The following is a 13,585-nucleotide window of genomic DNA, read 5'->3' as shown; positions in this document are numbered from 1 at the left end:
TGCGGTTTGAAAATAGAAGAAAAAGGTTCCAATAATGTCCAAAAATAAATATTCAATTCATGATATTAATTAAAAAATAAAAAATACAATTATATATAAGAAATATATATTTTTGTTAAAAAAAACTGTCCATTTGGGTTTCGGTTTTCGGCCAAGAGCATCCTGAATTTTTGGTTTTCGATCTAGAATTTTCATTTCGGTGCACCACTAGTACATATAATTATTAGCAGGGCTTCCCTGACACCAGAAAGTTACTTCAAGGGTTCCTCAAGGTTAAAAAAAATGGTTGAGAAAGGCTGCTGTAGATTGAAGACGGTCATCTGGCTTATCAATCGTAAGAAACTCCAATCATCGTCAAATCCATACATTTTATCAATCATTTCACTCCTCACATTTGTCGGTTTTTTATATTTTTGTGTTTTTTTTTATTATTTCATTTCCAGACTAAAACCTACTTTTTCTCTTCTTTTTTATTTAATGCAAATTACATATACCAGGTAACTATTTCCGGAATTGTGTCACACAGAACAAAATGTATTTACAAAGAGGAAAAGGAGATATTGGGGGTAGGGAGAGGGGGGGGGGAGTAGGCAAGGTGGGCAAAGGACATCAGGCATACATTCTGACATAAAATTAAAAAAACAAAAAAAAAGGAAACAAAAAAAAAAAAAAAAAAAAAAGAAAAAACATGGGACCTCGACGCTGTCTGGGGGATTTTCGGGGGGCCCAGCGGAGATCAAAATAAAACAAACTTTCAGTCACAAAGGCATTCAAGTAGTAATGTTATACACATTTTGTTTTTTTTTTTTGTTTTTTTTTCTCTTTTTTCTTTTTGTCGTGAATGCGATATTTCAGAGATTACCAGTTGTAGTTGTGGAGATTTTGCCTTTTTTTTGTTTTGCTTTTTTTTTTTTTTTTTTAATTCCCATTTTTTTTTTATACACATAGTTTTTGATGGAACGTTCCCCTGGCTGAATTGTGTTCGTTAGCCAAGCTGTCCATCGGGGAAAAAAAAGAAAAAAAAAAACAAAACACACGTCGAAGCGATATTACAGGCGAAGCAAAAAATATATATATATATGTATATATTCTATAGAGGAGTCGATCACGGCAGAAAGCTACATTCTGAAGCACGTCGCCGTCACATCCCTTTCTAACCCACGTAAGACTTGAAAATAATAAAAAAAAAAAAATTAAATAAAAAATAAAATTATTATTGCAATTTGTATATATATATATATATATATATATATATATATATATATATATATATATATATATTTTTTTTTTTTTTTATTTTGCACAGGAGAAAAAAAAAAGCAATAAAATCTGTTGATAGTGGACAACACTGCCTGTAGCCCAACCTTCCCGCTGCAAAATATTACAACCCCTCCCTGTGTGCTCATAAAACAGTACGGTGATCTGGGGGGGCTTCGGAACTGGCGGACCGTTGTAGCAGTTTCACTTTATCAAAATCTGATTCAGTTTTAAAAAAAAATATTTAGGCTCGGTTCACATGTATACGAATCAGACACGTTTTTAATTGCATCCGATTCGCAAAACATGTAAATCGGATCGGCTTTTAATGGAGCCCGACATGTCTGGGATGGCCACGGTCCATTTCTGAAAAGGGTCCTGTGCAATTTTTGGGTGTGGTTTAGGCGTGAATTTGACGTAAATATTCGCACCTGAAATCGGTGAACAAAACCACACCGGACTCCCCGCTGCAAACCGCAGCCAGACATGTGTGAACCCGGCCTTAAAGTCACGGTAGTTTCTGGCGGTCTCTAAATAACCTATAATATGCCTCGATGGAAGCAGATGGCCAACTAGAACCTTTCTACGGACCACCTTCCAACAAACAAGAGTTGTTGGGCGGCAACTAACAGGGGAACATTTTTGAGAAGCAATTGTGTAAAATGATACAGCGACTATAAAACATGGCGGAAGAGGCCTATTTTCAAAACACGCTTAACAGGACGAAAATGAATAACTGCAGTTTGCCGACAGCAGAGGATTAGAAAATGGGATAGAGCAAGATAGACGAAGAACGTATGCTTTGTTGCTCAATGTGATGGTGGAATCTTTACCTTTTGTGCCAATTCTAGACGCGATAAAGTTGGAAAAGATGGAAAAAAAGGAACATCCCCAGGAGCCATACATCCAGCAATACCCAGTAAAAACAGCCTCAGCTCAGGCTCCGTCCAGGCCATGCCCCGGCTCCGTCCAGGCCATGCCCCGGCTCCGTCCAGGCCATGCCCCGACATGTTTCGTCTTTGGACGAAATGCATCGTGGAAATGGCCAGGAAGGAGTCTGAGCTGAGGCTGTTTTTTTTTTTTTTTTAACTACAGATACAGCATAATTTTCCTGTATAGGTGGCTCCTGTGGCGTTCCCAGTTTTCACACTTGCAGCCACTGAACTGAGACAAGCTCTTTCAAAGCATTCACTCTTAAGTGAGAGTCCCTGAACCTGAACAGACAGGAGCCTAGGTCGGCACCACTAACATTTGGTGTGGGTTCAAAGCCGTAAAAGATACGTTAGATGGTTAACCTGCAAAAATATGCAAGTCTGGAAAATTAAATAAATTATTGTGCATTTAGAAACAAGTGTGCTCCACATTGGCTCCATCTCCATGAGTAAGCTCTGGTGGACGGAGTGAAACACGTTGACGGCGTGGCCAGGCTGAGGCTGCCACTTGTTCACACACAGCAGGTCTTGTTCTGATGTGCGGCTCCTGAGGATCTTCAGCTCTTATCTACCATTGTCTGGAGCTTTGGCAGGCTCCTTCCCGGCCAGCACTCACAGGACTACACTTTCCTTGTAGCCTGAGCAGCTCACATACACACCATGGGTCTGCCACAAGAGTTTGTGAGGGGGCTTCAAGTCTGACCAATGCAGATCAGAGCCCGATCAGACGTTCTGATAGATAAAAGCCGCCGCAGAGGTGTTGCCATTTCTCAGAGGTTGACTAGTACCTACTGTATCACGTTCAATAGTTATGCTCTTTCACCAGAAGCTTTTCGATAGGAAAGGCCCACCCCAGTCGTTTGTAAACTTCCACATGTATATTAACAAATGGAAGCCAATGTGGAAGAAATTAACCATAAAAGGTGGAAGAAATGATCCACAACGGTCCCATCAAAGAGTACTGAAGGACAGGGGGCCTCAGACACATGTGGGAGTAATAAAACAAGGTCTACCAGGATAGCAACAGGAGGAAAGAAAGTACAGAACAGCTTAGCACACTGCAGGACAAGGACACCACAAATGTCTAGCATACGTATCACATAGGACGCTCTATACCGCCATACTCTGCCTATAACCCAATAACGTCACTGCATCAGCGAAGCTTAGACCGATGCCCCAAATTCACCTAAATGACAGCAGCGGGGCTGTGGCTGTGGGCTCCCAGCTAAATTTTTAATACAAGGGAGACAACAGAAGCAGATGCAGTGGGCAACGCACAGCGCTGGCCGGCCAGTCCCAGGAGACGCAGACGTAATGCCCGTGGACACCCCATGCAGGTGAGGTAAGTGTTGTCTGTTCCATGGTTAAAATCAACGGTTATACTCTTGCCTCTCATGATACAATGTACACCCCTCAAAATTAAATTAACATGGGCTGCTGCGTGAGGTCTGAGCTATTTTCAGCAAACGGGCCCCAATGGGTGGAGGGGCCACAGACACAGAAGTGAATGGGTGTCTATGGTAGAACTTACCCCAACAACAAGACCGGACTCTGAAAAAGTGAAACAAGCATTTAATTCTTCCTTGGACAACCTTTAACAGAACCCTCACTTAAATAAACACGGTCAAGGGTTGCTACTGGGGGTCAGGGACTTGTAGCACTGGAGGTCTGCAAATTGCTGAAGCTAATTCTGAATGGTACAGCAACCCCATGTGGCTTGATCTAGAACAGAAACGCAATCTTCAGACAGGTGAAAAATCCAGCCATCGAACACTAAAATGGTCCGACTGCCCCAAGCACCCCCAGACCGCTACACGCTCTCTGTGTTGGCAGATCAGCATCGCCTGGGATGGACATCAGGGTTACTGCGCAGTGGAAGGGTGCACGTATCTTGCGCAATAAGGCACTCCGAAAATAGATTTCAGGGAGATGGTGCCAGGGCGTGCCAGTCCCGCCTGCCCAAAACCCTGGGCAAGGACTGACGGGGGTCTGAAAAGGTGTAAGCGTGGCAGCGACTTCTCATTACATAGACTGGGTGCTGGAAAAATGACGATGGCCAGCACCTGTCTAGGAAAGAGGGGAACCGACGTTGCTGCCCCTTCCACCCTCACCCAGAAAACTCCTACGGAGCGAGTTAAAAAAAAATAAAAAATTAAAAAAAAAAAAAAAGGAAAAAGAAAAACCTGTATTTATAGATATTTTACAAGGTTAAATAACAATAATAATAATTATAATAATAAAAAAAAAACTGAACCACTAAAATTGACAGGATGGCGTGTCTTTACAGTTATGTATATATATATATTTTTTCCTTGATAGATGTGGCCAGTGTCTAGCGGGAGAGTCCAGGGATAGGGGTGTGGTGTGTGCGCGCTCCACCCCATCTCTCATTCCCCACCCTCTTGCTACTTTGCCCGTTTTCCTTCTCGCCCGTGCGCAGAACATGCTTTGCTATTGGCTCAGGAGGAGTTGGAGGCTGATGCTGACGCTGCATTGTTGGTCGGCCCGCGATCCCCAGCATTTGAATCTGGAAGAGAATGAAGATGGGTGAGGAGATTGGCCAAGAGATGGCAGAACACAAGTACAATGCCTGCACTAGTAATAACCCATTTAAAGGATATAAATACTAACTGTAACATGAAAAATCATTCAGCAGCCTGATACATCCTTATATCTCGTCTCTGGTCACCCAAGTAGAACCTTCAAACCACTTACCACCTTTACACACCTCCAGGTCCTCTCCCATGCTGTTCCTTCCCTATAACTCCTTTTCAGCACAAACGCCACTTTACTCACACTTCCAGGTCTTCTCTTATGGTTCTCCTTTTCTGGAGAACCCTTCCAGGTCAACACAACTCCCACATACCTCTAGGTCGTCTCTTATGGTTCTCACTTTCTCAAAAATGCCCTCAAAGGCCTATATTACACCCACACACCTCCAGTTCTTTCATGGTTCTCCCTTTCTCCAGAAAACCATCACTTTCACACTTCTCTGAGTCTATGCCGTTCCATTCTCTAGTATTTCCTTCCAGGCCAACACTACATACTCACACCTCCAGGACTTACGGTTTCCCTTTTCTCCAGAATGGCCTTACAAGCTAAAACAACCTACAAACAACGACGGGGCTTCCCCCACGTTGATCCTTTTTTCTAAAATTCCTTTCAAGATCAACAACAAATCCACACAGCTTCAGGTTTACCCTCATGATTCTTTCGTTCTCCAGAATGCTCTTCCTTGTCAACACCACTGCGAACCAAGATATGTGTGTGAGCCGCTCAGGCTGTATGGTTAATGAAGTCCTGTGCCCACTGCTGTGAGTGCTGGCCGGGAAGGGAGCTCATCTATGCTTCAAGCAATGGTAGAGAGTGCTTAGGTGTCCCGGAGGTCTTGACTTGATGTGCGGCTCCTGGCAAATCTCATCACTCTCTACCATTGTCAACACCACTCCCACACACCTTTAGATCTTCTCCAATGGTCCTCACCTTCTCCAAAACACCCTCCCAGATCTATACCATTTCCACACACCTCTAGGTTTTCCCTTTCTACAGAATGCCGTTTCAGGATGCCAACACCCTCACTCACCGCCAGGTCTTCTCCTATACTGCGCCCTTTGTCTAGAACATCTTTCCAGGCCACCACAACTTACTCACTCTTCTGGGTCTTCTCTCATAGTTCTCCTATTCTGCAGCATGCCCTTCCAGGTCAACACTGCCCACACACCTCTGAATCATTTTTCATAGTTCTCCCTTTCTCCCACACACATCTGGATCGGCTTTAAGTTCTTGCTTTCTCAACAATGCCTTTCAAGGAAACCACTTTCACACAATCCTGTCCTCTACTGTACCACTTCTCTAGAACTCCTTTCCGGGCCAATACCACTTACACCTCCAGGTCTCTAGGAAGCCTTTCCAGATCAATATAAAATAAAAAATAAATTTCGCGCAATATTAAGTGAAAAATAAAAAATAAAAATATTAAGAATATAGTGTATATAAATATATTGTGGAACACTGTTGTCTGTTAGGTGGTAGTGTTAAAATCTCTCTTATATACTATAATGATCGCTACTTTTACTCAAAAAAGTGAGGCTTAAAATAGCAATAAATACTGAAATACTCCTCATACCACCCTATAACTGGCATGCATAAATAGATAATGACATAATGCATAAAAATTCGTGCATAAAAATATTTCCAGTATGTAAATCGTATATGGTCTTCTAAAATCCACAATCAAAAAACTGTGCAATAAAACATATGTGCAACCTTAAAAGATATACATTCCAATTTATGTGAAAAGTCCGTTTTGTTGCTACAGTGTTCCACAATATATTTATATACACTATATTCTTAATATTTTTATTTTTTATTTTTCACTTAATATTGCGCGAAATTTATTTTTTATTTTATTTTAGTCATTAAGTGTTTGGTGTGAACACCCTTATTTTGCGGCAATATTAGTATTTATTTTGCACAGCACTATTTATTTTTCATTTGATCACTTCACCATTTAATATCCACCAGCGCGAAGGACAATTTTATATTTTACTTTCCAGATCAATATCACTCCATTACACCTCCAGGACAGAGGTGCTCATGGTTTCTCCCTTTTCTACAGAATGCCTTTCCAAGATACCACCAATTTCACACACCCAAGTCTTCTCCAATGCTGTTCCCTTTCTTGAGAAAATCTTTACAGGGAAAACCACCTACTCACACCTCCAGGTCTTTTCTCACGCTGCTACATTTCTATGAAAGTTCCTTCAAGGCCGACATCAATAACTTGCACCTCCAGGTCTTTTCTAATGGTTCTCCTCAATTCCAGAACACCCTTGTATGCCAATTCCACTCTCGTTCACCTCAAAGTCTTCACTCATGCTGCTATTTTTCTCATTCTATTCAGGGCCAACACCACTTACACATACACCTCCAGGTCTTCTACCACGCTGTTCTGTTTCTCTAGAATTGCAGCATGCCATTGGGTATTTAATAAGCCTTCAAGTCTTTCGACACACATGAGAAATATTATTTGCTGGACATCTGAGAGTCATTTAGCATCACATCCCATATATATGCATAGTATATCAAGAATTTAAAGGATTGGGATTTGAAAGGAGCAGAAACAAAACAATTTAAAAAAATATATATAACAATTTTATTTGATAGACCTTAAAATGACATGGATTAATATTTTTTTTAAAACATTGTTTTGCGTTTCTGCACCTTTAAAATCCCAATCCTTTAAATTCTTGATATCTTTCAAACACACATGCAAACTTTTATTGCAAAGACGTATATCAACTGACACACGGCAGGGGGGGGGGGGGGGGGGGGGGGGGGAGATTTACTAAAACTGGTGCACACAGAATCAGGTGAAGCTCTGCATACTAACCAATCATCTTCTAACTTCAGCTTGTTCAAAAATAAAACCTGGAAGCTGATTGGTTACTATGCACAGCTGCACCAGATTCTGTGTGCACCCGTTTTAGTAAATCTCCTCCATATTATTTATGGTGATCTCTCACACATATATAGCAAACATTGTTATCAATTCTTTGATAAATTTCAAATTTTTTTCCCATTAAAGCGGAGCTCCAGGCTCCATCAGAAAAAATTGAAAGTCAGCAGCTATAAATACCGTAACTGCTGACTTTTAATATAAGGACACTTACCTGTCCACAAATCCAGCAGTGTCTTGACCCCAGCCGATTTTTCGATCGGCTCTTGGGTGCTGCTGCCGCGATCTCGGCTGTGGGAATCCAGCAGTGAAGGCTTGCGGCTTCACAGCCGGGCTCCCTACTATGCATGCGTGAAGCATGCTGCGCTTTGTGAATGGCCCGGCGGCGGGGGAAGGAGGAGGAGGAGGAGGAGGAGGAGGAGGAGGGGGGGGGGGGCAAACCTCTGGCTGAGTTTGCTGCAGCAAAGTCAGCAGGAAGTAGTAGCAGGTACCTGTCAAAACCAGGTACCCGCTTCCCCCGAAAGGTGCCAAAACTGGGGAGGAGGCAAACAAGTGGAGCTTCCCCTTTTGGGTGGGAAAAAAAAAATTGTAAATATTTTCTGTAATAAAATGCTTTTTTTTCTCACACATATCCTAGGAAAGAGTGCGCCATCTCATGACATAAGGACTATACACAAAGGCCATCCCTGTTATTTCAACAAAACTTTATTTCTAGCGCTCATTGTGCCTGATATCGATTAGACCTCCTGAAGAAGCCAATACTGAGGTGAAACATGTAGAGATGAAATCAGCTAGCACAATAGTACTGTAAAATCAACATTTACTTCTTGTATGTCCTGTTTTTATTGGTTAAATAAAATTTTTACTTTTATAAAAGTAATTTTGTTCTATATTTGGCACCTTTAAAATCCCATTCACCTTTTTCAATTTTTCAATAATTTTCTAAGGGATGTGGTGTCGTTTATGCAAGATGATAGGTAAATAATTTCTCTCCCTGTTATTAGGCGGTTTTGATACTGTAACAATTCCTGGCTGTGTAACAAAAGACTGAAATACAGAGGATAAGATAAGAGACGACATGTGAGCGTCCTCACCTGATGTCGCTGTGGCGTTCGTGGGCGTAGACACAGAGGCCTGGTTTCGAGCATGTGGTGGGATGAGTATAGATGACAGCGAGGGGTTGCTAGACAGTTCTGTAAATGAAAAAAAAAAAAAAAAGAGTGAGAAAAATGATTCCAACGGATATGCAGCTACTTCCTTGCAGGGTCATATCTGGAGATCCCAAGAACGTGCGTATTTGGAACCAGAAGGGAAATGGTCTTTTAGAAAAATCCTGCACAACACAAACACCTGCCGCAGTCCCCCTATTACAGCTCTGTGAGGTTTGCCAAAGACTCCCTTAGCTGCTAATGGGTTATAAATGCCTTCAGTTTGGTCCAACGTCTGTCTGTAAGGCCACCTAGACTGAAAAGTACTCCAAACTTCCAAAAGAGGGCTCCACTCTTCCTCATACCATGTAGCTCTTGTATCCTTAGGGCAAGGAGAGAGCTCCTGTAAGCGCAAGTTTTCTGTTTGTAAGTGGAGACGAGTAAAAGAACGAAGGACCGTGTAAGGGCCATCACTGTTGGGCCTGATGCCCTGATGACTTATGCTAAGAAAGGAAGACATTTCCCCATCTACTATTCTAAGAGAAGTGCACATCAATCTAAAACAAGTCAATATAGTTTAAAGGGGTTGTAAACCCTCACGGTTTTTCACCTCAATGCATTCTATGCATTGGAGGTGAAAAATCTCTTGTATTGCACCAGCCCCCCCCAGAGCCCCCCCCCTTTTTTTACTTACCTGAGCCCGATCGTTCCTGCGCTGGGGAGCTGCACACCCCACTTCAGCCGATGTCTTGGGTCCCGATTGGATAAATTGATAGCAGTGCAGCCATTGGCTCCCGCTGCTGTGAAAGGCAATGACGCGGGAGCCGAGTCCTGCTGTCCGTGTCAATGAAGGCAGCAACAGGACACGGGAGCGCGCCCGCATGGGTGCCCCAAAGAGGAGCGCTTTTTCCACTGGTGGACCCGAGAAGGGGAGGAGCCAGGAGCGCCGCCGAGGGACCCCAGAAGAGGAGGATCGGGGGCCACTCTGTGCAAAACCAACTGCACAAAGGTGGTATGACGTTTAAAAAAAAAAAAAAAAAAAGACGAACGTTTACATATCCTTTAGAGAGGCTCGGTCACATTGCCCATTCAGGGAAAATTGAGAGACTCTCTTGACAAAAACACTTTATGCATACTGTACCATTGAGGCTGCAGTCTTTTGCTCTGTCCAGTGACGTTGCGGTTCCCTCTTCTCCACTGGCGGCGATGTTGGCCCACAACCATCATTACTTCAGTGCTGTGAAAAAGTATTTGCCCTCTTCCCGATATTTTTTTTTTTTCTGTGCATATTTGTCACCCGTAAATGATCCAGATTGTCAAACAAGTTTTATTACTACACAAAGATAAGTAAATATAAAATGCAGTATTTAAAATGACAAATTTATTAAAAAGGGAAAAAGGCTGCTTGGCCCTTTGTGAAAAACGAATTGCCCCCTTCATGCTAAATCACGAATGAACTGGGGATTAATCACATTTTTGGAAAGTTGAGTTAAATTTCACTTGCCACACCCAGGCCTTATTACTGCCAGACCTGTTGAATCAAGAAATCACTTAAAGCGGAAGCAAACCCATCAACTTAAGGGCTCATTTACACTTGCTTCAAAACAAGGCTTCGGACATGCTGTGTTAAAGCTCTCTGGAATGCCAGTCAAAGCTCCTGTCACTAAATAAAATGGTTAGCTTACAGTCCTGTATACACCTTGCTTTTGTTTTGCGTCGGCTGTAGCTTTAGTGGTGCTTCAAAGTGTTTTCAAAGCCTCCATAGAAGTCTATGGTAAAGCTTGCTTGAAGCCCCAATCAAAGCCCCACCGAAGCCCCAATCAAAGCCCCAACCGAAGCCCCAACCGAAGCCCCAACCGAAGCCCCAGTCGAAGCCCCAGTCGAAGCCCCAGTCGAAGCCCCAGTCGAAGCCCCAATCCAAGCCCCAATCCAAGCCCCAATCCAAGCCCCAATCCAAGCCCCAATCCAAGCCCCAATCCAAGCCCCAATCCAAGCCCCAATCCAAGCCCCAATCCAAGCCTCATCCGAAGCCCCACTCGAAGCCCCACTCGAAGCCTCATCCAAGCCCCACTCGAAGCCTCATCCAAGCCCCACTCGAAGCCTCATCCAAGCCCCACTCGAAGCCTCATCCAAGCCCCACTCGAAGCCTCATCCAAGCCCCACTCGAAGCCTCATCCAAGCCCCACTCGAAGCCTCATCCAAGCCCCAATCGAAGCCTCATCCAAGCCCCAATCGAAGCCTCATCCAAGCCCCAATCGAAGCCTCATCCAAGCCCCAATCGAAGCCTCATCCAAGCCCCAATCGAAGCCTCATCCAAGCCCCAATCCAAGCCCCAATCCAAGCCTCATCCAAGCCCCAATCCAAGCCCCAATCCAAGCCCCAATCCAAGCCCCAATCCATGCCCCAATCCATGCCCCAATCCATGCCCCAATCCATGCCCCAATCCAAGCCCCAATCCAAGCCCCAATCGTAGCCTCATCCAAGCCCCACTCGAAGCCTCATCCAAGCCCCAATCGAAGCCTCATCCAAGCCCCAATCGAAGCCTCATCCAAGCCCCAATCGAAGCCTCATCCAAGCCCCAATCGAAGCCTCATCCACGCCCCAATCGAAGCCTCATCCACGCCCCAATCGAAGCCTCATCCACGCCCCAATCGAAGCCTCATCCACGCCCCAATCGAAGCCTCATCCACGCCCCAATCGAAGCCTCATCCACGCCCCAATCGAAGCCTCATCCACGCCCCAATCGAAGCCTCATCCACGCCCCAATCGAAGCCTCATCCACGCCCCAATCGAAGCCTCATCCACGCCCCAATCGAAGCCTCATCCACGCCCCAATCGAAGCCTCATCCAAGCCCCAATCGAAGCCTCATCCAAGCCCCAATCGAAGCCTCATCCAAGCCCCAATCGAAGCCTCATCCAAGCCCCAATCGAAGCCTCATCCAAGCCCCAATCGAAGCCTCATCCAAGCCCCAATCGAAGCCTCATCCAAGGCCCAATCGAAGACTCATCCAAGGCCCAATCGAAGACTCATCCAAGGCCCAATCGAAGACTCATCCAAGGCCCAATCGAAGACTCATCCAAGGCCCAATCGAAGACTCATCCAAGGCCCAATCGAAGACTCATCCAAGGCCCAATCGAAGACTCATCCAAGGCCCAATCGAAGACTCATCCAAGGCCCAATCGAAGACTCATCCAAGGCCCAATCGAAGACTCATCCAAGGCCCAATCGAAGACTCATCCAAGCCCCAATCGAAGACTCATCCAAGCCCCAATCGAAGACTCATCCAAGCCCCAATCGAAGACTCATCCAAGCCCCAATCGAAGACTCATCCAAGCCCCAATCGAAGACTCATCCAAGCCCCAATCGAAGACTCATCCAAGCCCCAATCGAAGACTCATCCAAGCCCCACCGAAGACTCATCCAAGCACCAAGAAAAAGCAAGGTGTAAACAGGACTGTAAGCTAACCATTTTATTTATTGACAGGAGCTTTGACTGGAATTCAGAGAGCTTTAACAAAGGGTGTCCGAAGCCATGTTTTGAAGGAAGTGTAAACTAGCCCTAAGAGTTTCAAAACAGTCACATTTGCCGGGAATGCAACTGTCACATTGGTTGTGCTCTCAACCAAACGGTCAAACCATCCAATGTCTGGCGTCATACCTGATCACATATGCAGCATCATGGCAGCTAAAGATTAAACAGAGGCCAAGATGGCAGCTTCCTTTGATAAAATAAGGATAGGAGGGTTTACTTAATTTACTACTTTAAATAGAAGCTGCCTGGCAAAATAAAGCACGCTAAAAGATCCCAAAAAGCAACTCATCCTGCCGCGATCTAAAGAAATTCAAGAACAGATGAAAAACAAAGTAATTGCCATGTATCAGTCTGGAAAGGGTTACAAAGCCATTTTTAAGGGTTTAGGACTCCAGTCAACCACGGTGAGCGCCATTATCCATCAATGGAGAAAACTTGGAACAGTGGTGAACCTTCCCAGGAGTGGTCGGCCAACCAAAAAGACTCCAAGAGCATGATGACAACGCATCCAGGAGGTCATAAAAGAACCCAGAACATCTAAACTGCTGACCAAAAATAACACAAAAATAGGCTCATCTCACATTTGCCAAAAAACATCTGGATTATCCCCCAGACTTTTGGGCAAATATTCTGTGGACTGACGAGACAAAAGTTGAACTTTTTGGAAGGTGTGCGTCCCGTTACATCTGGCATAAAACGAACAAAGTATTTCATAGAAAGAACATCATACCAACAGTGAAACGTGGTGGTGGTAGCGTAATGGTCTGGGGCTGGACAACCTGCCATCATTGATGGAACCATGAATTCTGCGTTCTACCAGAAAATCCTGAAGGAAAATGTCCGGCCATCAGTTCCTGGCCTCAAGCACACTTTGGTTATACAGCAGGACAATGATCCAAAACACACCAGCAAGTCCACCTCTGAATGGCTTCCAAAAAACAAAATGAAGATTTCAGTGTGGCCTAGTCAATCCGATTGAGATGCTGTGACAAGACCTTAAACAGGCCGTTCATGCTGGAAAACCCTCCAATGTGACTGAATTAAAACAATTCTGCAAAGAAGAGTGGGCCAAAATTCCTCCCCAGCGATGTGAAAGACTCGTTGCCAGTTATCGTAAATGCTCCTCTGCAGTTGTTACCACCAAGGGTGGCACAACCAGTTATTCCGTACCGTACATACATCTGTGGCAGGGCAGCGCGAAACAACGTACCTGTACGTTGTTTCCTCTTCCTGGGTCTGGGGCAAGCTCTATCGGAG

General features: G+C 44.3%; 1 protein-coding gene across 1 annotated transcript in view; it reads right to left on the bottom strand.

Annotated features, from left to right (window-relative positions):
* Nucleotides 1-452: 452 nt before the first annotated feature.
* GSK3B (glycogen synthase kinase 3 beta) overlaps nucleotides 453-13,585 on the bottom strand; it is a gene marked incomplete in the record, with an annotated part of 82,219 nt that continues 69,086 nt past the window's right edge. The window contains 2 exon segments of the mRNA XM_073617512.1: nucleotides 453-4,716; nucleotides 8,742-8,840. Of these exon segments, the coding sequence (XP_073473613.1) occupies nucleotides 4,649-4,716; nucleotides 8,742-8,840 (167 nt within the window).

The sequence above is a fragment of the Aquarana catesbeiana genome, linkage group LG02, assembly GCF_042186555.1.
Source record: "Aquarana catesbeiana isolate 2022-GZ linkage group LG02, ASM4218655v1, whole genome shotgun sequence".
In the NCBI taxonomy this organism is placed as follows: domain Eukaryota; kingdom Metazoa; phylum Chordata; class Amphibia; order Anura; family Ranidae; genus Aquarana; species Aquarana catesbeiana.
This window is presented reverse-complemented; position numbering and strand designations above follow the sequence as displayed.